Source organism: Mixophyes fleayi, chromosome 4 (assembly GCF_038048845.1).
Source record: "Mixophyes fleayi isolate aMixFle1 chromosome 4, aMixFle1.hap1, whole genome shotgun sequence".
Classification (NCBI taxonomy): Eukaryota; Metazoa; Chordata; class Amphibia; order Anura; family Limnodynastidae; genus Mixophyes; species Mixophyes fleayi.
The window spans coordinates 52,899,554-52,924,005 of NC_134405.1; the positions used below are offsets into that span (position 1 = coordinate 52,899,554).

Below are 24,452 nucleotides of genomic sequence, written 5' to 3' on the forward strand. Positions count from 1 at the left end.
TTTAAATTAGCTATAATGTTATATTACTAGTCCAAATCAGAGGACAAGATACTTACCTGACCAATGTTTTCCATATATTAGTTCCTTCCAGAACCACAATTCCATCCTTCATTTCATTTATAAAGCAAGTACATTTTACACATTACAACACAGGAACATTCTTAATGTCTTTAGTTAAATGTATAAAATTAAGTATTTGTATCCTCTTTTTTTGTTGTTAAACTTTCAGCATATATACGTAATTAATCCTTCACAAAACAAGTACATGAAGTTACACAGGACCAAATCTTTTGCCCCATCCCTGATGCAGTATAGTTTGGTCTGACACACCGCTCACTCACTACTTATCCACCCAGCAAAGAACCGAATGTATGTACAAATTACACACAAACCTCCACATTTGGCTTCTTTCTTGTTTAATTATCTTAGTGACTTGTTAAAAGTCTGAAAAGAAGGTTTAGCATGTCTCTAATAGAAGGTAAAACGTAATCTGGTCTTAAATTGTAATGATGGAGAACCAGTGCCCAACGGGATATGGGTAGGAATCTAAGTTTTAGGAAGAACATCAGTTTCAACCAATCTTATGATTTTTATTCCATAACAACTGATCTTTTTTTTGTGTGCTTTTTACTGATTATTATTAAATGGTTTAAACTGCAAACAAGGGAACTTTTTTTCTGTAATCACTTCTCAGAAGCTGCAAATAATGACACATAGAGGATCTGATGAAAAAAACTCAGTTTTACGCATTCTATACCCCAATCAAATATTCACGAAGCAGATTATTTTGCAATGTAGAATAAGACATTGATGTAAATAGAGCGTACACGTTAGTGATCACATTTCATTAAATGCAAACCAGCCTTGTTACTCGTCTCTGGTGTCCTAACCTTAATTCTCTGAGTAGCGGCTTTGCCTGTGTAACACTGATCCGTCAGATATGCTACGGACTGGAGACTTGTCTTCCACCAGTAACCAGCAGCTACAAAACAAATCAAGATTCCAACGTCTACAAAACGTGTGCTTGACTAGGACGTGGATGGGGGAATAATACAAGAGTAACTGAATTCCACCGGTTAAGGCTAAGGGATGTGTTATGGGGATCTATGGTTGGGCGGTTTAGTCTGCGTGGAATTCTGCATTAGGAAATTAACAGCATAATGTCACACACTACAAGCTAAATTAGGCACATTACATTGTTGATTTCCAAAAAGTCATTTAAAAATGTTATATTTCCAGTGCAATTCCTTTTCTTAGTTTTTCGGTAAAATTTTATATGTCAGCGATAGATACACAGCTTTCTGTAATATCCAGATTTACAAGTAGAGAAAGTCACCAGTCCAGATTCTGACAGTTCCTCCACTTCCTCCTTTTTGTGGATTTTCCAGGACAGCGACACATGGCACCGGAGAACCATTGTTGATGCAGAGAGCAGATACTACTGAGGGAGAGATCCACTATGGACATTTCCCTTATAGCAGATTTTCAGCAGCAAATCCTGTAGCGTGGCCTGTACTAAGAACCTGGCATCAGTTTTCCAGCCTCCCGTGCATATACTGTTACAGGATACAATTACTGGATCAATCATATTGTTAGTCCATAAACACTACAGTTCTTTCTTCTGTTGAGAGCAACAATGTGTTAATATATTCAAATCGATCAGGCTCTTTGTTTTATTACATCCACATCATCTGGCGTAAGCTGCACTGGCTCACTGGTAAACTGAGTGTCAAAGTTCTCAAACCCATAATCATCTGTGATCTGAAGCTTGAAGGGAGGAACAACCTACGTTTTCTCCAGCATATTCCATACTCTTCTCCTCTGAGGATTTCAGGAGAAATGTAAGTTGGTGATCACAGAAAGTGCTAGTTGTGTCTCCTGGCCCTAGGCCCTCCTTACACAAGCCATAATCAGTTAGCTTGATGTGATCCAAGAATTTGTATTTAGTACTTTGTTTTAAATCTAATAAGCGAGATGGCAGGATCACAAATGAAATTAGTTACAATAAGCAACATTTTTATGTTTCAGTCATAATTACATTAGAATTGAATCAAGAAGAATTTTCTAAGAAATAAGAAGTAGATACACATACTTACCACAGGGTGGTAATATCGCATCACATACTGCAATTTAGTACTAAGCTCCAAACATTCTACAAAGAGAGTTTCTGAAACAAAGTCTTCACATACACAGGAAATATACACTTCCCGTGACTTGGTATCGCCATACATATTTTCATATAGCATCCCTTATTGATAATGATATAATCATTTGTTTTAAATGATCAATCTCATTTGACGGTCTCAAATAGGTTGTCTCTGTTTATTTAATGTACTGTAAGAGGATAATAAAATATGATGTCCGGAGAGCAGGGTGCCAGGCACCTTGAAAAGTAAAGGTACAGCCCACTTGTCATCCTCTCTCTTCAGTAGTTATATATTTTATTCAGTGACATAGTTTCAAATGTGTTTTAAGCGTCGCAATTTACAGTACTTAAAAGTTTTCCTGTGTGTTCTTTATGTAAAAGTAGGAAGACATTGGACTCAGTCCCAACCTCTCTGACAGTGGAGCAGAACATGTTGCTCTGCAGTCAGGTCATTGCTCTAAGTGACTTTGTGGATATTGCCCCTATAGGGTGAGTTATTTAGTTGGCTTAGGTGCTTTCAACCCCCTGACACTGTTTGTTAAAGAGTGAAAGCATTTTATTTAGAATAAAAACCTATTTGTTTTTTCATCCAACTGTTTTTGCTAAGTGATTCATGAGGGAAGAGCAGGGTGCTGGACATTGAAAATAAAGGTTAAACTTGCTTGGCATCGCCTCTGATCCAGTACAAGGCGCTCATCGCATGTAATGTTTTGACAGTTCTTAAATATTGCCAGGTGGGTCCTCTATGCACCACTAGGCAGTCCATCACTTCCTCTGAAGGAGCTACTATAACACATGGATACCCAGCCGACAGGAAACACCCAGAGAGGTTACACAGATCGCTGGCTGAGACTTTTTTTTTTACTTGCTGCCCTTGGTGGTCGTCCGTGTTGTGCTAGAAAAGTGGTTAAACTGGGACATGGCTCATAGTGCCCAGGGGTGCAACATTATTTTAGTTAGTTAAGCAGATGCTTCTTGACTCATTTTTCCTTTCCAGCTATATGTTTCCCTTTCTCTCTCTCTCACAAAGACACACACAAAGGAAATATTATCACTCCAAATCCGTCTTTAAAAGTCACAGCGACACGTTTATTAGTTAGGCATGGATCTCTAAGTTGTTTTTTTTTACTAACTTTTATATAAAAAATAGATTGCTTTGGTTCAAATAAATGGTGACAAATAATTTGAAACAATACTTATTAGTATCTAAAATATAACCTACACATTCCTCACTAGTCTGATGTAGCTAAGAGGTACCTCTATACCTTCTAATAACTGTCTTTCAATATCTCACTAAGGGGTCTATTTAGCAAGGATTTTTCTTGTGTTAAACACCCGAAAACAACAGTTTTCGGGTGTTTACCGTGAAATTGCTATGTATTATTGAAGCATCGCAGCAGATATCTCAGATACCTGCTGCTTTGCATTTCCTATCGTTTTTCTGAGCACTCCCCATAACAGTGTATGGGAAGTGCTCAGAACCGCTATGTATGAAAGTCTATTTAGAGAAACTTTTCTCTCTTTTTACATGTTAATGTACGCCATCTGAAGCTGGCGCCATCTGAAGCTGGCGTACATTAACATATCTGTAAACTTCCGCGCTGTCCAGCTCTGCTCTGAAGAGCAGAGCTAACAGCGCATGTGTGGAGGGATCATGTGATCCCTCCCTGTCAATCACCCTGCAGTTTGCCGTCCAGGATGCTAGTGCGCATGCACCAACTTTTTAGTCGGTGCATGCGCACTAACAAAAAAGGAAAAAAAAGAGAAGATCACCGCAGCCTTTAAACTTGAGAAAAGACTGCGATGATCAGGTGAGTCACTTCTCAGGGACAGCAGTCTATCGGCACTGCTGTCCCTGAGAAGTTTTTTTAATACATAGCTGTTACTTTTCAATCCTTATCAAGGAGATAAGGATTGAAAAGTATCAAGTGAAAAAAACGAACCCCTAACAACGATAACTATCACTAACAATATAGACTAAACTTTATCACAGCTGCTTTAACTTAGTAAACACATAGCATACAAGTACATTTGGATGTTAAGCAGAGGTATATATGGGTATGCAGTCTCTATACAGTGGCAGTTTAAACACAGTTCACTACTTCTCTTTCACAGTTCAAACTAGAGATGGGCGGGTCCGGTTCTCCGAGAACCGAACCCACCCGAACTTTGGGTATCCGAGTACCGAGCTGAGCAGCTCGGTACTCTCCCGCCCATTCCGAATCCAAATCGAGGCCGAACGTCATTGTGACGTCGTCGGATCTCGGGGCTCGGTTCTCGCGATACTTCAACTTTATAAATACACGCCTCCACAGCAATCCATCGCCATTTGACAGAGGGAGAGAGCAGGGTGTAGTCATAGGCTAATTAGAGCAGGGACAGAGAATACAATATTGTTCTTGCAATTGCTCTAACCAAAATCGCTAGTGCAGAGAGGAGGATAGAGGTTTATTATTTTTTCTTCATATTTGGCACTCCCCAGCGCTTTTGGGGTGTCCCCCATAATTGTGCATAAATATTTCTGGCTGTCAAAAGTCATATCTGTCAGCAGTATCTACTAAATAATTTTTAGCACTCCTCAGTGCTTTTGGGGTGTCCTCCCTAATTGTGCATTAATATTTCTGGCTGTCAAAAGTCATATCTGTCAGCAGTATCTACTAAATAATTTTTAGCACTCCTCAGTGCTTTTGGGGTGTCCTCCCTAATTGTGCATTAATATTTCTGGCTGTCAAAAGTCATATCTGTCAGCAGTATCTACTAAATAATTTTTAGCACTCCTCAGTGCTTTTGGGGTGTCCTCCCTAATTGTGCATTAATATTTCTGGCTGTCAAAAGTCATATCTGTCAGCAGTATCTACTAAATAATTTTTAGCACTCCTCAGTGCTTTTGGGGTGTCCTCCCTAATTGTGCATTAATATTTCTGGCTGTCAAAAGTCATATCTGTCAGCAGTATCTACTAAATAATTTTTAGCACTCCTCAGTGCTTTTGGGGTGTCCTCCCTAATTGTGCATTAATATTTCTGGCTGTCAAAAGTCATATCTGTCAGCAGTATCTACTAAATAATTTTTAGCACTCCTCAGTGCTTTTGGGGTGTCCTCCCTAATTGTGCATTAATATTTCTGGCTGTCAAAAGTCATATCTGTCAGCAGTATCTACTAAATAATTTTAAGCACTCCTCAGTGCTTTTGGGGTGTCCTCCCTAATTGTGCATTAATATTTCGGGCTGTCAAAAGTCATATCTGTCAGCAGTATCTACTAAATAATTTTTAGCACTCCTCAGTGCTTTTGGGGTGTCCTCCCTAATTGTGCATTAATATTTCTGGCTGTCAAAAGTCATATCTGTCAGCAGTATCTACTAAATAATTTTTAGCACTCCTCAGTGCTTTTGGGGTGTCCTCCCTAATTGTGCATTAATATTTCTGGCTGTCAAAAGTCATATCTGTCAGCAGTATCTACTAAATAATTTTTAGCAATCCTCAGTGCTTTTGGGGTGTCCTCCCTAATTGTGCATTAATATTTCTGGCTGTCAAAAGTCATATCTGTCAGCAGTATCTACTAAATAATTTTTAGCACTCCCCAGTGGTTTGCGCTCAGAATAGATTCAAAGCAGTCCACATATGATCTGAATGAGCAACCAGGTTCTGTCACCAGTCCTGATGTTAGTGTTCCCAGTACGTCATCTGGCCAAGGCGATGTCAAACAACAGAGTGTTTTCAAATTAGTGCAAAAAACAAAAACCCAAAAAAAATTTACTGTATTGAAGCGAAAAAGAAGTGTAACTGAGCAAAAGTTAAGTGACGATAAAAAAAAAATTGCAAGCATGACATTCTACACACGCAGTGGCAAAGAGAGAATGAGGCCTTCACCTTTGGCTATTAGTGGCAGATCCCAAGTAGTTACCCAGCCTACAATTGGTGCACAACTACTGTTACGCGTCAAAGCCGAGCTGCAAGATAACAGTGAGGCATTACAGGAGAATATTTGCTCTGATTCACAAATGACAACAATCCATGTGGAGAGTCCATCCAACAGTGGGATGTCTAATCGTGAGCATTCTGCTGATGTGTGCCTTAATAGCCCGAGTGTAGCCGGTGATACCCAAATTGAGGATGCCACTTTGGAATTAGAAGAGGATGAGGGGGAGATTTGTGTAGGCGACGAGGGCGCTAATGATGATGTTGATGATTATGATGCAGACAGATACCAAATTGCCTTTCTCAATTTCTATTTATATTCTAGATTATATAACGGCTGAATAGTTTTCTATTTTACTCCTAGTGGAGAGAGGATCTGATGCAGACAGATACCAAACTGCCTTTGTCCATTTCAATTTATATTGTACAGTATATAACGGCTGAATTTATTAGTATTTTATACAAGTGGAGGGGGGCCTAGAGAGACAGAAACCAAACTGTCTTTTTCCATGTCAATTAATATTGTACAGTCTATAACGGCTGGATTTTTTTGTATTTTATACAAGTGGAGGGGGGCCTAGAGAGACAGAAACCAAACTGTCTTTCTCCATGTCAATTAATATTGTACAGTCTATAATGGCTGAATTTTTTAGTATTTTATACAAGTGGAGGGGGGCCTAGAGAGACAGAAACCAAACTGGCTTTCTCCATGTCAATTAATATTGTACAGTCTATAATGGCTGAATTTTTTGGTATTTTATACAAGTGGAGGGGGGCCTTGAGAGACAGAAACCAAACTGGCTTTTTCCATTTCTTTACATATTTAACTATAAGTGTAGGGTGTAATATACATCCAAAGACGATGGCTGCATTGCCAATATGCATAGATGGAGAGGAAGACAATCTGTTTTGTGTGTAGAATAGGCCTACCAACGAAGAATTAAACTGTTTTTTTGGATGATTTATTACCTCAACAATTAGATTACTTGTCTCTAAAACAGTTGGAGCACTAAATTGGGTTAATTTAGGCCCAAAAACATGGATTTTCCAAAAAAATAGCAAAACAAAACCAAACAAAACCAAAACCAAAACACGCAATGGCAGTTTTGCAAAACCAAAACCAAAACACGACGGTAATCCAGATCCAAAACCGAATCCAAAACCAAAACACGGGGGTCAGTGACAATCTCTAGTTCAAACAAACATTCCGTGGAAAATAGCACAGAGCAAAGTCACGGCTCCCTGTATTCCTCAATTTGAATTTAGCACGAATAATCCCAAACAGTGGAACATTGCAATGTTAATCCCCTCCAACGAACAGTTACTTTATTCCAGGCAATTTGACAAAGCACGTGTAAGAAACTTACCTGCTCCACGCTCCTGTTCCCGTCCTGTCTGTAGTGTGGGGACTTCCGAGTGTGCGGCTCTGCTGGTCATGTGACCTCCAGCAGGGAATTTGACCTTCCCCTTCCTACATAAGAATCGCTCTGACACTTGTATGGTGTAAGTTATCTAGTGTTTGACTCGCTTTGCCTTCTAGGTGCTTCTTCTCCCTGTGATTCGTGCCTGCTTCATTACTGGTTCTGACCTGTGTACCAGACCTCGGCTTATCTTGAGACTTCGCTACTGGATACTCCCTGTGTACGACTTGATACATTAAAAAACACCTTGGCTACCCAAGTTAATCCTCCGGCTTGCGGTCCTCCAGTGCAAAGCTCTGCAGTAACACATTCTTCTGCGTCATAGCTCCAGATCCTTAATTCTCCGAAGTTTGATGTTGATCCTAAGTCCTGTTGGGGCTTTTTAATTTAGTGTGCTTTACAATTTTAATTGCAGCCGGGAAATTTTCCTACTGAAAAAACCATAGTCACATATATCATTTCTGTGTTATCTGGCCAAGCCTTGGCTTGGGCCTCACCGTTCTGGGATCGCAACCATCCTTTGTTACATAACTACACTATGTTTTTGGAGATGTTTATGAAATTATTCGAAGAACCAGGCAGGTTCTCTAGTACAGCCTCCGCCATTCTTCATATACGACAGGGTACGCTTCCTCTGGGTCAATATGCCATTAAGTTTCGTACTTTAACTTCTGAGCTGCGGTTGAACAATGACACCCTGGAAGCAACTTTCTGGCAGGGTTTATCCAATTTTATAAAGGATAATCTAGCTAGTCAGGAATGTCCTGCTTATCTTGATGCCCTTATCTCCATTTGTAACCAAATTTACATTAGTTTTAGGGAGAGAATTCAAGAGAGAGAACATTCCTGTCGCTCTAACCTGTGTTTGGCTCCCAGGTTTCAAAACCCCATTATCCCTGTTGAGGAGTCCATGCAAATAGGCTGAGCACATCTCTCACTTGAGGAGAGGGAGAGACGTTTTAATAATAATCTCTGTCTGTACTGTGGTGAGCCCGGACATTTCTTGATACAATTGTTCTAAGCACCTGGGAAACGGGAGAACCTAACCTCCTCCAGAGAGGCCGGGTTAGGTACATCAGAGATCTCTCTGTGTGACTCAAACTATTCCTTTGAAGTGCTGCTTTGTTATGCTGATCATCAGGTCTCACTGCCCGCTCTTATTGACTCCAGTGCAGCCGTACATTTGCCTCTCCTTCCTCAACTCATAGCTATCACTAACATTGACGTAGTCGCATTGTGGGGGGATCAGTCAGATTTTGCACTATTCCTCTTTCTCTTCAGGTGGGTGCACTGCACACTGAATGCATCTCCTTTCTGGTTATCCCTATATCCATTAACCTGCTGGTATTAGGTCTTCCTTGGCTTCAACTCAATTCAAAGGTATTGTATTGGCAAAAAGCGCAAGTGCTATCTTGCGGATCCTCCTGTCATTCCCGATGCCTTCAGAAGGTGCTGATTCCTAAGAGAGAATCCTTACCATATTTGTTTACTTCCTTGGATCTTCTGGCTCAGTACGTTAACTTCACGATTGTCTTTTGTGAACAAGAAGCCTCCAAGTTACCCCTTCATCGGGCTTGGGATTGTGCTATAGAGTTGTTAACTGGCAAGACTCCTCCACATGATCGCGTCTATCCTCTCTTCTTACCTGAATCCCAGGCCATGTCTACCTACATTGAGGACAACCTAAAGAGAGGCTTCATATGGAAATCTACCTCCCCTGCCGGGACATAGTTCTTTGCGTCAATAAGAAAGATGGAGGGCTTCGCCCTTGCATTGATTATAGGGGTCTCAATTCCATCACTGTTAAAAACAGGTACCCACTGCTCCTGATCTTGGAACTCTTTGACAGGATAAAAGGAGCTTCCATCTTCACAAAATTAGATCTAAGGGGAGCTTATAATTTGAGTCGGATTAAAAAAGGCAAAAAATGGAAAACAGCCTATAACAACCTTGATGGCCACTTTGAGTATACGGTGATGCCTTTCAAGCTGTGTAATTCACTCACTGTTTTCCAAATTTTTATGAATAAGATCTTTCAAGATATGCTCTATCAGTTCGTGGATATATATCTGGATGATATTCTCATCTACTCTTCTGATTTAAGATCTCATCGTGAACATGTGGCTGCCGTTCTCACTCAGCTTCGACAATATCACTTTTTTTTTGTAAATTAGAAAAATGTGTTTTGGAGAGAGAACAGCTTAATTTTCTTCGGTATGTGATCTCTGGTTCCGGATCTCAAGTGGACCCCGAGAAACTTAAGGCTATCTTGGAATAGCCCCAGCCTGTCTGTCTCAAAACAACTCAGCGTTTTAGCTGGTGATAAATCAATTGAGGATGCCACTTTGGAATTAGAAGAGGATGAGGGGGGTATTTGTGTAGCTGACGATGGCGCTAAAGAGGGTGTTGATGATGATGAGGTTGTTTGTGTAAGTCCTGCACCAGTGGAAGCAGTTCTGGCACGTGACAAGAAGAAGGCCATTGTCATGCCTGGACATAAGACCAAAAAAAGCCACTTCTTATGTGTGGAATTATTTCTACCCAAATCCTGACAACAGTTGTCTAGCCAATTGTAGTGTATGTAAAGCCACATTCAGTCGAGGGAGGGACCTTAACCATCTTGGAACCTCATCCATGTTACGCCATTTGACGCGAGTTCATGGCAAGGTGTTCTGAAAAGCTGAAAGAAAAATAATAACAAGCAGTCCGTCATCAGCTAGGACACTTCTCTCACCTACATCCCGACGCCTGCAATCTACACCCACAACATTGTCCTCATCAATATCCTCAGTATTGATAGGAGTTAGCCCTGCATCCAACTTTGTAAGGCTCGATGACTCCTGCATTATAATTGATTCCTCTGAAGAATTCTTGAGCGTTAGTCCCACTGCTGCTGCTGTTGCTGCTGCTGGGGGTGAATCTTCCTCCCATAAGCAGCCCAATATTTTTACATTGTGCTGTGCCATAAAATATATGTGTGCTACGAACGATCTTAGGTGTTGACCTAAATGACTGCTACAGCTGTACTAATTGCAGCAGGTTGTATATATAATTGGACCCCAACGAGTGACCACAAAGTATCTTTGACATAGTCAGAATCAGACTGACGAAACGCGTTAGGGGATATTTATTCCGAATCAGACAGACACATGTGGAATTTTAACATCCTTTTAACCTGGACATCAATGTTTCTATCAACTTTTGAGAAATATTCTCTCTAATAAGTACATCATTATAGAGGAACTGTGAATTGAACAACTGTATTTGGCTGCAGGAATTGTAGAGGGGGAGAATCCTTCTTCAAACAGCCCACAAGCTCTGAATCAGGAGGTTGTCAGCCTTAATTGAGGAGAGCATGATAAGACTAGATTATTGTTCCTATGGAGGGACCTGCAGCTTGGAGTCCGAGTCTGTTCAGTTGTATGAGCTACACAAAGGGAGAGTCTTTCCCAACAGCCCGCTGTTAACCTCCTGGTGAGATCGCTCTAAAGACACTTTTCCACATGTAAGATGTATTCATGTTCTGTTTTTAGAAAACTTTTGGAACACATTGACATTCATATAAGTACTTACAAGTGAACTGGCCATTCACTTTCATCTTGTTCTTCAATCATAAGGTATTCTCATTCAGGTTCCAGGAGCATAATTCTCACCTGTGCATGATATGCTTTATCCACGCACATTGTTTTTCAAAATTAAACACTCCTTTTCCGCAATCTATATATGTTTATAGATTTTTCGGTACTGTAGGGGTTGAGAGACTGAAAAGAAACTCAGTGAGAGAAGACTTGGTGCAGGAGTTGCTGCTGGTAAACTCCTCTAGATCCTGGCAAATAGCCTGTGGGTGCTGCATATTGTGACACCCAATACTCCAAGTGTTCCAACAAGGGCACATTATAAAGTCCCTGAGCTAATGTCATCTATTGCTCTGTGTCACATTGTATTTTCAATTGACAATAACAGGAATAATAGAGACAACCTATGTGATAGTTACATCAGATTGATCATTTAAAACAAGTAATTATGCCACTATCAAAAAGTGATGCTATACTGTAGAAGAATAAAATAGAAGGAATGGGGCGGGGGAGTATATATTGAACGTGGGATGTTTAGCTCCTAGTACTGTATTGTAGATTGTGACGCAATATCACCACCGTGTGGTAAGTATGTGTATCTACTTGTTATTTCTTCCCGCTGAAATACTAGGAAATACTTCCCGGTTCAGTTAAATCGTAATAATCATTACTGAAACATGAAAATACCGTTTGTCCTAATTGTTATCAATTAATTCCTCATCCTGTCAGATGGCTTATATAAAAAATAACAAAAAAAAACAATAAAGATTATTGGCGGACTTTTTGAAACATGCAGCGAGCTGATTAAACCAATGAGGATGAAAGGCGACCTTAAATCATCCAATCACAGCGCAGCACTTTGTATAAATAAAGTTGGTTAAGCAGCTTATTTTCAGTTACTAATACACACTTGTAGTACAGCAATGGCCAGGACCAAGCAGACCGCCCGCAAATCTACCGGAGGGAAAGCTCCCCGCAAGCAGCTGGCAACTAAAGCCGCCCGGAAGAGCGCCCCTGCTACCGGCGGCGTGAAGAAGCCGCATCGTTACCGTCCCGGGACTGTTGCTCTCCGAGAGATCCGCCGCTACCAGAAATCCACTGAGCTGCTGATCCGCAAGTTGCCTTTCCAGCGTCTGGTGCGGGAGATCGCCCAGGACTTCAAGACCGACCTGCGCTTCCAGAGCTCGGCAGTCATGGCCCTGCAAGAGGCCAGCGAAGCTTACCTGGTGGGGCTCTTCGAGGACACCAACCTCTGCGCCATCCACGCCAAGAGGGTGACCATCATGCCCAAGGACATCCAGCTGGCCCGCAGAATCCGCGGGGAGAGGGCATAAGATAATCAGTACATCTACATACATAACACAAAGGCTCTTTTCAGAGCCACCAAATCCTTCTAAACGAGCTCTAGCATTACTCTGTATGTTTTCAATTATTTATCTAAAGTAATAACTGTCTGGTATAAGACACGGGTCGGTATTCGATCATTTATGGGGATCCAAAGCAGCAGCTCAGCCTGTATTATCAGCACAACGTGCATTTCGTCAGTTGCTGTTTGCACACACTGATTCTCCTACCTACTTAACATTATTTTTTATTTATTTTCGAGAAAACTAAGGTTGTACTCAACTAGTTTCAACCACCCGCACAAATGGCATAAACTAGTGTGTGTATGTATAGATACTGACGGCTTTTTTCAGCCACGTTATCCTACTGAACGAGCTATTAACATTAGTTGTTCCCCACAAAGATAGTCCCTGTACATAATCTCACTTATCTACCCAAAGTGGTGATAAAAGTTCTGGCCGGGTTTACTAGTGAAAGAAACAACCGCATTGTAATCAGCTCCTATAGGAAAACGTGGGTGGCTCTGAGAAGAGCCTTTGTGTTATAGGGACGTCGGTTCTTTAGTGGAAATATCCAGCGGCAAATCACTTGCCCTTGGCCGGCTTGTGGCTCTCGGTCTTCTTGGGCAGCAGCACGGCCTGGATGTTGGGCAGGACACCTCCCTGGGCGATGGTCACCCCACCGAGCAGCTTATTGAGCTCCTCATCGTTGCGCACGGCGAGCTGCAGGTGGCGGGGGATGATACGGGTCTTCTTGTTATCACGGGCGGCGTTCCCAGCCAGCTCCAGAATCTCAGCCGTCAGGTACTCGAGTACTGCGGCCATATACACCGGGGCTCCGGCTCCCACACGCTGCGCATAGTTTCCCTTCCTCAGTAGACGGTGAACGCGACCGACAGGAAACTGCAGACCGGCCCTAGAAGAGCGAGTCTTGGCCTTAGCCCGGGTCTTACCGCCTTGTTTCCCTCTTCCAGACATGTTCAGCTCAGACTAATATACTAGCACTGTAATATAAGTAATTCTGCTCGTCTCCTTCCTTCATATACTTGGAAGGCACAAACAGCTTCCTCTGTGATTGGTCCGCTTTTCCCTAACCAATGCCGCTCAGGTTCATGCGCAGGCCAGTCAGGAAGTGAAGGGTGGAGTTATGAATACACCGACCGTCACATGATAAATTTGTCCAATAAATCGTGATTCCTCATTTGCATGCGCTGCCTATAAATAAAGCAGATCTGACGGCGTTTAGAAACAGTTTTTCAGCATCGTGTGTAGAGAGAAAGAACTGATAATGCCTGATCCAGCGAAGTCAGCGCCTGCTGCTAAGAAAGGCTCCAAGAAAGCGGTGACCAAGACCCAGAAGAAAGATGGGAAGAAGCGTAGGAAGACCAGGAAGGAGAGTTACGCCATCTACGTGTACAAGGTACTGAAGCAGGTGCACCCCGATACCGGTATCTCCTCTAAGGCTATGGGCATCATGAACTCCTTTGTTAATGACATCTTTGAGCGCATCGCTGGGGAAGCTTCCCGCCTGGCTCATTATAACAAGCGCTCCACCATCACCTCCCGGGAGATCCAGACCGCCGTACGCCTGCTGCTGCCGGGAGAGCTGGCCAAGCATGCCGTGTCCGAGGGCACTAAGGCCGTCACCAAGTACACCAGCGCCAAGTAATATCCTCTGTCCTACATGAATACAAAGGCTCTTCTAAGAGCCACCCATCTTCTCACTAATCGGGCTGTAATTATTGTGGTTTGTGCTGTAACTATACTAGGCTGCTGACAAGTGATTTGGGACTATAATCTGGCTCTTCATCCGGACTTCATTTAACAATTCATTTCCTGAATGGTCTATTCGTATTTTTAATGATGTGGAAAATGCAGGTGTACAAGTTGATCGATATGGTCCACATAAAGAAACGTAAATAAAATGTGACAATAACCCTTGTCCATTAACATTTATTATACAACATTTCATAGAATTTGTATATTTTTTTTTTCAAGTTTATAAATTGAACACGCTTTGAATTCTTGGCTCTTTCCTACAAAACATCAGAAATTGGAAGTTGGTAACCACACTAATCTGACCGAAGAGCGACCTCATGTGGTCACTGAGGGAAACTTTGCCCTCGTTATCCCGATATGTTTAATTCTCCACTTCTAGTTAAGGAATTTACGGATACATTTAACTGTCTCTAACAAATAGAATGCAAAATAAATCTTCACTTTGATACTCTATTTTTGCTACAATTATATGAGTAAAAGAGTGAATAAACCTTATTCCCCAAGAGACATAAGTATTATCGGCAATGCTATTTATCCTTTGTGCCAAAGTTGTTCACAATGTGTGCCAGGAAAGATGGTTACCGGCAGGTGTAATGCAAGGGGTTAAAGTTTGCATATTCTCCATTATGGCAGTGGGTATAGAAGAATCTATCTGCAATCAGATCGATCATGTTATAGACTGCACTGTAACCACCAGCGTTTGCAATACACAATAATGATTATTAGGAGGTGTTGCAGGAGAAACGGTGGTTTTCTGTGTAGTCAACAGACCAATCAGTCATTTGTCTAGATTTAAAATCCAGCGCATGAGTTTGCAGACTTACTGTAATATTGTTATGAAGTCACATTTGCCTCTTCACAGCAATACCCAAGGTTATGGCAGGAAATGTGGTTGAGTGTAAGGATTGGAGACCGTATATGGTTACCTAATACATACCCCTCACTCCCGTGTTTCCCCCTTATAGATCATATCGTGTGCATACAGCTCTATCGTGAGAGGGTGGGTGGCTCTGAAAAGAGCCTTTGGGGGGAGTTAAGAAAGATCAGGCTGCGGCTCTTCCATCACTTCTTTGCCGCAGCTTTCTTAGCCGGACTCTTGGTAGCTTTGGGCTTAGCCGCCTTTTTAGCCGGGCTCTTGGTAGCTTTAGGCTTAGCCGCCTTCTTAGCCGGGCTCTTGGCAGCCTTCTTCGGGCTTTTTGCGGCAGACGCCGTTGGCTTCTTCACCTTCTTCGGGGTCTTGGCCGCACTCGGAGCTTTCTTGGGGGATTTGGCCACTTTCTTTGCCGCCGGCTTCTTGGGCTGCACAGACTTCTTGGCCGCCTTCCCTTTGCTCTCCAGCTGCTTCCTATTCAGTTTGAAGGACCCGGAAGCGCCGCTGCCTTTCACCTGGATGAGGGTTTCCTTGGTCACCAAACCTTTCACAGCCAGTTTGACGCGGGTGTTATTCTTCTCCACATCGTAACCTCCGGCAGCCAGAGCCTTCTTCAAAGCGGCAAGAGAAACCCCGCTGCGCTCTTTGGAGGCGGACACGGCGTTCAGGATCAGCTCGGACACTTTAGGACCAGAGGGTTTGGGGCTCTTCTTGGCTCCTCCTGCGGCTTTCTTCGGCTGTCTCTTCTTCTTGCCGGCGCCCTCTGATAGAGGCACAGACTCAGCGGCGACTGGTGCGGTTTGTGCCATCTTCACTACAAGTACACAAATAGAAAAGTACTATCCATAGAGGGCGCCAGAAGTCTCTTATATACACTGCCGGCTGCGCTGTGATTGGCTGGTGGACACAGTCCGCTCTGTTTTTCTATTGGCAGATATGCAGTCACGTAAACCCTTCCCTGTCTGAGTGTAAGGGGAGCTTTCCTCGTACGTTGTGTTTCTGTGACCGAGGAAAAGAGACTTTTATACGAAATGAGAAGACGAGCGAGCTGGTTCTCTGCACCACAACCGTCCTCCAAGGTCTCTCCTAACCCTTTATGGTCATTGCTGGACTAGGTGCTGCTAAGGAAGCCAGGAATCCCCGCTGGCAGCTCCCCCATACCCCGTCGGATCTGCCCGGCATGTGACACATCTCCCCGTTTCTACAAGGCTAAAATGGCCCATCGGGGCTCTTCTCTCTCCACCTGGCACTTGACATAAAGAAGATGCTCTTTGTCACAATCCGTACAGAGCAGGCTGCATATTGAACGACATAAAGAGGATCAGGACTCTTGTACACCCGGGTGGTTAGCACAGGCAGATTGTATCTGCTCCCAATCCAAACAACTTTATGGCACTCTTGTCTAGGAACTAAATTGCCATCTTTATTGTGAAGAGAGGCTGGTGTGGCAAGAGCAGGGTGCTGGGCACATTGAAAAACAAAGGCAACTTGACATCCTCTTTTGCCAACACTTGTAGTTCTATATTTTTATATGAGAGTAGGGTCAGTAAAGGTTGTCCCTCCTAGGGACCCTCTCTCATCAGTAATAAAGTACCATAAATCTTGCCATATGGAGTACAAAGGGGTTGCAGTATCACAGTGTTATATCTTCAGTTCTAAAGCTGGGTACACACTACACGGTTTTCATCCAATAATCGGCTCAATCAGCCGACATACGACCGCTCGTTCAAAAGTCGGGTCAGTGTGTGCAGTGACACAATGGTCGAAAGTCTGCCCAAATGGACGATTATCGCCTCATTTGTTTGGTTGTACCGTTTTATATTTTCGTTCCAATCTCGTTTCCGTTGTGAAGTGTGTATAAACTTCCGACCGATCCACAACAGTGAGTACGAAATTACAGTCATTGCTCACCACAACATGGCTGTAAAAAGTCGCTAAAGGGAAGTCCGCTCTTCCCTTTATCGTCCTAAACAAGGCTAGTGTGTATGCAGTCCATGAACTGAGCGATCGGAACATCGATCACATGTAAAATCGATCGGCATAAAAAGTTGGTGGGAAAATCTGTAGTGTGTACCTAGCTTAAAGCAGCATGGTCACTTACTATTGTATTTAGTCTTGTTTTGTAGCACATTACACGGGTACAGTGACGTATTGCTTATAGCGGCGGTTCCCAAAGTGTGCGCCGCGGCTCCCAGGGGTGATGCGGCACTGTCACTGGGGTGCCGCGGGCCAGCCCTAGAGAAAAGAAAGCAAACAGAAACACTTACCAATCCGCGCGGCGCTAGGACCCAGCAGCCTCCTCTCTCCCGCAGCTGTCACTGAATATCGACATCAGTGACAGCTGCGCGAGAGTAGAGGCTGCAGGGTCCTAGCGCCGCGCGGATTGGTAAGTTTCTGTTTGCTTTCTCTTTTTCTATAGCTGGCGCGGGGCAGAGGAGGAGGGCAGATGGCAGAGGAGGGGGACAGATGGCAGAGGAGGGGGACAGAGAGCAGAGGAGGAGGGCAGATGGCAGAGGAGGGGGACAGAGGGCAGAGGAGGGGGACAGATGGCAGAGGAGGAGGGCAGATGGCAGAGGAGGGGGACAGAGGGCAGAGGAGGGGGACAGAGAGCAGAGGAGGAGGGCAGACGGCAGAGGAGGGTGACAGCGTGAGAGAGGGCAGAGGAGGGTGACAGAGGGCAGAGGAGGGGGACAGATGGCAGAGGAGGGTGACAGAGGGCAGAGGAGGGGGACAGATGGCATAGGAGGGGGACAGAGAGCAGAGAAGGAGGGCAGATTGCAGAGGAGGGGGACAGAGAGCAGAGGAGGAAGGCAGATGGCAGAGGAGGGTGACAGCGTGAGAGAGGGCAGAGGAGGGGGACAGAGGGCAGAGGAGGGTGACAGAGAGCAGAGGAGGAGGGCAGATGGCAGAGGAGGGGACAGCGTGAGAGAGGGCAGAGGAGGGGGACAGAGGGCAGAGGAGGGGGACAGAGAGCAGAGGAGGAGGGCAGATGGCAGAGGAGGGGACAGCGTGAGAGAGGGCAGAGGAGGGTGACAGCGTGAGAGAGGGCAGAGGATGGTGACAGCGTGAGAGAAGGCAGAGGAGGGGGGCAGAGGAGGGGACAGAGGGCAGAGGGGGCAACGTGAGAGAGGGCAGTGTGCCTGGATGCAGAGGGGGCAGTGTGCCTGGTTGCAGAGGGGGCAGTGTGCCTGGTTGCAGAGAGGGCAGTGTGCCTAGTTGCAGAGGGGGCAGTGTGCCTGGATGCAGAGAGTGCAGAGTGTCTGGATGCAGAGGGGGCAGAGTGTCTGGATGCAGAGGGGCATTTTTGCATACAGCTAAATAAGTATTTCTGTCGTGACCTAAATACTTATTACAATTTTTTGACCCAACTACTTCTAAAACAGGACTGCTCAGTAATTATTTTGGAGGGGTGCCTTGAAAAAAATTGGAGACTCTAAGGGTGCCGCGAACTGCAAATGTTTGGGAACCACTGGCTTATAGTATGAACTGCAGTATTTTGGACACTAACGGCCAGATTCCAGGAGCCAAAAATCCCAGGCTGCAGGTTAGCATTTCTAGAAAGGACAAAACAATAACGGGTTCATTTTATGATTATCTTGGATTTACAGACATTTTCTTGGATTATATTGAATTGTGTGCAATTGCTGGCTCCATTGTTTAATCATTCACTACTACAGACTTCAGGGAGCCCTTGGGCACGTGAGGGCACAACAAACTTACTGGTACTCTCCGCAAGATAGTGCCCTCCAATCCTCATACTGGGACAAATGTCTCTACTTGTTCCCATCCCCTTCTGGACCAAGAGACCCAGAAGAGGGGCTTAAAGGGTGATGCAACGTACATATTCGGGATCAATTTGCTTTTTAAGCTTGTTGGAGGTTATAACTCCTGATGGACTGTCAGACATCACTCGGGAAGTCTTTAGTGTTAGCGGCTCCCAAAAGTTAGAGTGCAAAATTATCCTCATTAGTAACCTTCTAGAGGAGTTTTTGACATCCCTGCCTCTACTTACCATTGTCTACTTACCATTGTCTTGTCACTTTTAAACTCATGGTCATGTAAGCTGGTAGGTATTCATGCCTAACTCGGAGACTCTTCCCCACACTTTTCTGTGATGAGAGCAGAGTATTGGCATTGATCAATAAGGAGTAAATCTCTGGGAATCTCCTCTCATCATTAATAATGCTGCTGCTCAGATTATAACATTTTACCATGGGTCGTAATCAAAGTAATTTTGTATAGTGTTATGAAATGTTCACTGTAAAAGAGCCTAAACGCCTATTAAAGTAAATGAGGAAATGTACACTGATAAAACACCTGGGTACCCTGAACGGACATTCCTGTGAACGGAAGAATGGGTAGTTATTTACCCATTTGTAGGTAGAAAATACACCAAGGGTTTAAATGCACAAGCAGCCTGCACTTAAAGACTTTGATTATGATTATCCTCTTTCTGAATGTCAAATGCACAGCTTACTGGTTCTTGGCAGTGCTTCCAGAATTTACGGATACAAAACAGTAGGTCTCAGGCTTCATTCAACATTATTTTATGTATATATATATATATATATATATATATATATATATATATATATATATATATATATGTTACCCCTGGGGATGCTGCAGTTGGACTTGAGCACCCAGGGGCTAATAATCACAATTGCATCAGTAAGAAAAGAGATGCATATAGCTATTTACCAGTCAAGGAGAAGGAACTACATCTCCCAGAAAGCTGTTATGAAGAGGGGGCGGAGCCTAAGAAGACTGAGAAACCAGAGGGCGGAGAGAGAGAGGAAGAGAGGAGCATCCTGGGAGAGACTGAGCTGTGTGACCAGTTCAGATAGGTGACCCTAGGCAGAAGGGCACTGGATGAGTGATCTGAGCAGAGAGAGCAGTCTGCAGAGATATCAAAGCTCGGTGCAGTTCTGAACAGAACCTGCTGGAAGCCACAGTTTGAAGCTGTAGGAGGAGGTTTGCATGCATCTCTGAAGAAGGACATTTTACAAGTCAGCCATTTTGGAGATAATCAAGTTCAGACCTGTGACACACTGGTGCAGATAAGTTACTGGTTATTTTATCTATCTGTTGTTGTTCAAGTGGGGTTTGGACTATATCTGGCCACAAGGGCTGAAGAGTTAGGGATAGATGGGTGGGCAGGTAAATATGCACCAAGTGTGTGTCTAATCAGCACTTGTGGAACTACAAGTCCCAGGATACAAATTAGAAAGGATTTTACAGTTGTTGCTAGAGGAGGGTCTGCATACTGTGACTGCTGTACCTCACTGCAAGTGATTTAAAGATCTCCAAAATCTGCAAACTGGACACATGATGTTTCCATGCCATGCTGCATACATACAGAAGGGCCCCAACTTGCAGTGCACTGCTCTATTTGTGTGGTGTGTTTGAATACTGCTGTGTGTGTTTGGCAGTACATTGTAGGGCTATAAGGGAAAATATATAAATTCACCCTGCAAGATATTCACAGTATCAGGAGCAAGTAAGATATCTGATATATTTTTTCATGTGTATAAAGCTGTGACAGTTAATGGTTATATTGTTATATATTATATTATATTGTATGCTGTTATTGATTTATTGCGAGTTTTTGTGTTAACTTGGTGTGCATAGTAAGAAGTGGTGCGCCACTTTCATCCACATTTGTTTTATTACTGTATTGTATTGTTTGCACTATTATTTCAAATTATACCAAAGTATATTTTTCTATAAAATTACAAAGCTGCATTTAGGATTTCCATTTAAATAAATGTGCCTGGCTGGCTTTTGCAGCACACATTTTGTCACAGAGTGTTAATACTGGGCAGGGGGTTTCCCGAATCTCCCCCTGGTGTATCTTTTGAACACCCCCCAGAAGAGAAAGCAGAGATTCGGGTGGAGGCACTGAAAACCAAGTACCAAGGTGAGAAGCATCTGCGTGGTTCAATATATATATATACCCTCACAACGCTTAATACACAAGGGGGTGTTACAGTGCCTCCACCCGAATCTCTGCTTTCTCTTCTGGGGGGTGTTCAAAAGATACACCAGGGGGAGATTCGGGAAACCCCCTGCCCAGTATTAACACTCTGTGACAAAATGTGTGCTGCAAAAGCCAGCCAGGCACATTTATTTAAATGGAAATCCTAAATGCAGCTTTGTAATTTTATAGAAAAATATACTTTGGTATAATTTGAAATAATAGTGCAAACAATACAATACAGTAATAAAACAAATGTGGATGAAAGTGGCGCACCACTTCTTACTATGCACACCAAGTTAACACAAAAACTCGCAATAAATCAATAACAGCATACAATATAATATAATATATAACAATATAACCATTAACTGTCACAGCTTTATACACATGAAAAAATATATCAGATATCTTACTTGCTCCTGATACTGTGAATATCTTGCAGGGTGAATTTATATATTTTCCCTTATAGCCCTACAATGTACTGCCAAACACACACAGCAGTATTCAAACACACCACACAAATAGAGCAGTGCACTGCAAGTTGGGGCCCTTCTGTATGTATGCAGCATGGCATGGAAACATCATGTGTCCAGTTTGCAGATTTTGGAGATCTTTAAATCACTTGCAGTGAGGTACAGCAGTCACAGTATGCAGACCCTCCTCTAGCAACAACTGTAAAATCCTTTCTAATTTGTATCCTGGGACTTGTAGTTCCACAAGTGCTGATTAGACACACACTTGGTGCATATTTACCTGCCCACCCATCTATCCCTAACTCTTCAGCCCTTGTGGCCAGATATAGTCCAAACCCCACTTGAACAACAACAGATAGATAAAATAACCAGTAACTTATCTGCACCAGTGTGTCACAGGTCTGAACTTGATTATCTCCAAAATGGCTGACTTGTAAAATGTCCTTCTTCAGAGATGCATGCAAACCTCCTCCTACAGCTTCAAACTGTGGCTTCCAGCAGGTTCTGTTCAGAACTGCACCGAGCTTTGATATCTCTGCAGACTGCTCTCTCTGCTCAGATCACTCATCCAGTGCCCTTCTGCCTAGGGTCACCTATCTGAACTGGTCACACAGCTCAGTCTCTCCCAGGATGCTCCTCTCTTCCTCTCTCTCTCCGCCCTCTGGTTTCTCAGTCTTCTTAGGCTCCGCCCCCTCTTCATAACAGCTTTCTGGGAGATGTAGTTCCTTCTCCTTGACTGGTAAATAGCTATATGCATCTCTTTTCTTACTGATGCAATTGTGATTATTAGCCCCTGGGTGCTCAAGTCCAACTGCAGCATCCCCAGGGGTTACATATATATATATTAGGGATGTGCACCGGCGACTTTTGAGGTCTCGTGTTTTGTGTTTTGGATCCGGATTTTCTCGATGTTTTGGGTTCGGATTTGTTTCGCAAAACACCTGCCGAAAGGTTTTGGTTCGGATTTAAGGTTTTGGATTCGGATTTTTTTTGAAAAAAAACTAAAAAGTGTAAAAATCAAGTTTTTGGGCTTATTTTCACTCCTACGCTATAATTAACCTCAATAACATTCATTAACAATAATTTCCACTAATTTAAAGGCTATTCTGAACACCTAACACCTCACAATATATTTTTTTTTTTAGTACAAAACGTTGCAACGAGGTATCTTTCTGCACTGCGTAGAGGAGTGTTCCCCACAATATAATTAAAAACCCATCAACTGGTCTGAATTACACCCAAAAATAGTATCTGGACTGCGTAGAGGACTGACCACTGGCCACCACAATATAATATATAGAAAACATTCAACAGGTCTGCATTACACCCAAAAATAGTATCTGGACTGCGTAGAGTAGTGGGCACTGGGCACCACAATAAAAAATATATAGAAAACCTTCAACAGGTCTACATTACACCCAAAAATAGTATCTGGACTGCGTAGAGGACTGGCCACTGGCCACCACAATATAATATATAGAAAACCTTCAACAGGTCTGAATTACACCCAAAAAAAGTATCTGGACTGCTTAGAGGACTAGCCACTGGCCACCACAATAAAAAATATATAGAAAACCTTCAACAGGTCTGCATTACACCCAAAAATAGTATCTGGACTGCGTAGAGGACTGGCCACTGGCCACCACAATATAATATATTGAAAACCTTCAACAGGTCTGAATTACACCCAAAAATAGTATCTGGACTGCGTAGAGTAGTGGGCACTGGGCACCACAATAAAAAATATATAGAAAACCTTCAACAGGTCTGAATTACACCCAAAAGAAGTATCTGGACTGCGTAGAGTAGTGGGCACTGGGCACCACAATAAAATATATAGAAAACCTTCAACAGGTCTGAATTACACCCAAAAATAGTATCTGGACTGCGTAGAGTAGTGGGCACTGGGCACCACAATAAAATATATAGAAAACCTTCAACAGGTCTGAATTACACCCAAAAGAAGTATCTGGACTGCGTAGAGTAGTGGGCACTGGGCACCACAATAAAATATATAGAAAACCTTCAACAGGTCTGAATTACACCCAAAAATAGTATCTGGACTGCGTAGAGTAGTGGGCACCACAATAAAAAATATATAGAAAACCTTCAACAGGTCTGCATTACACCCAAAAATAGTATCTGGACTGCGTAGAGTAGTGGGCACTGGGCACCACAATAAAATATATAGAAAACCTTCAACAGGTCTGCATTACACCCAAAAATAGTATCTGGACTGCGTAGAGTAGTGGGCACCACAATAAAAAATATATAGAAAACCTTCAACAGGTCTGCATTACACCCAAAAATAGTATCTGGACTGCGTAGAGTAGTGGGCACTGGGCACCACAATAAAAAATATATAGAAAACCTTCAACAGGTCTGCATTACACCCAAAAATAGTATCTGGACGGCGTAGAGGACTGGCCACTGGCCACCACAATATAATATATTGAAAACCTTCAACAGGTCTGAATTACACCCAAAAATAGTATCTGGACTGCGTAGAGTAGTGGGCACTGGGCACCACAATAAAAAATATATAGAAAACCTTCAACAGGTCTGCATTACACCCAAAAATAGTATCTGGACTGCGTAGAGGACTGGCCACGGGCCACCACAATATAATATATAGAAAACCTTCAACAGGTCTGAATTACACCCAAAAATAGTATCTGGACTGCCTAGAGTAGTGGGCACTGGGCACCACAATAAAAAATATATAGAAAACCTTCAACAGGTCTGCATTACACCCAAAAATAGTATCTGGACTGCGTAGAGGACTTACCACTGGCCACCACAATATAATATATAGAAAACCTTCAACAGGTCTGAATTACACCCAAAAATAGTATCTGGACTGCTTAGAGGACTAGCCACTGGCCACCACAATAAAATATATAAAAAACCTTCAACAGGTCTGCATTACACTGCACATACGGATGCTC

At 43.0% G+C, this 24,452-nt stretch overlaps 4 protein-coding genes across 4 annotated transcripts in view; 2 read left to right on the plus strand and 2 right to left on the minus strand.

Annotated features, from left to right (window-relative positions):
* Positions 1 to 24,452, minus strand: part of LOC142150652 (olfactory receptor-like protein OLF4) — a 118,192-nt gene that overhangs the window by 84,367 nt on the left and 9,373 nt on the right. The window lies entirely within an intron of this gene.
* LOC142150655 (histone H3) lies at positions 11,982 to 12,454 on the plus strand. Its single transcript, XM_075205850.1, has one exon. It carries the CDS (start codon positions 11,982 to 11,984, stop codon positions 12,390 to 12,392), a length of 411 nt encoding a protein of 136 aa, XP_075061951.1. The 3' UTR covers positions 12,393 to 12,454.
* LOC142151415 (histone H2A type 2-B-like) lies at positions 12,894 to 13,379 on the minus strand. The gene has a single exon (XM_075207024.1). The coding sequence runs from the start codon at positions 13,377 to 13,379 to the stop codon at positions 12,987 to 12,989; it is 393 nt and encodes a 130-aa protein (XP_075063125.1). The 3' UTR covers positions 12,894 to 12,986.
* On the plus strand, positions 13,661 to 14,081 carry LOC142151416 (histone H2B 1.1-like). Its single transcript, XM_075207026.1, has one exon. It carries the CDS (start codon positions 13,690 to 13,692, stop codon positions 14,068 to 14,070), a length of 381 nt encoding a protein of 126 aa, XP_075063127.1. The 5' UTR covers positions 13,661 to 13,689; the 3' UTR covers positions 14,071 to 14,081.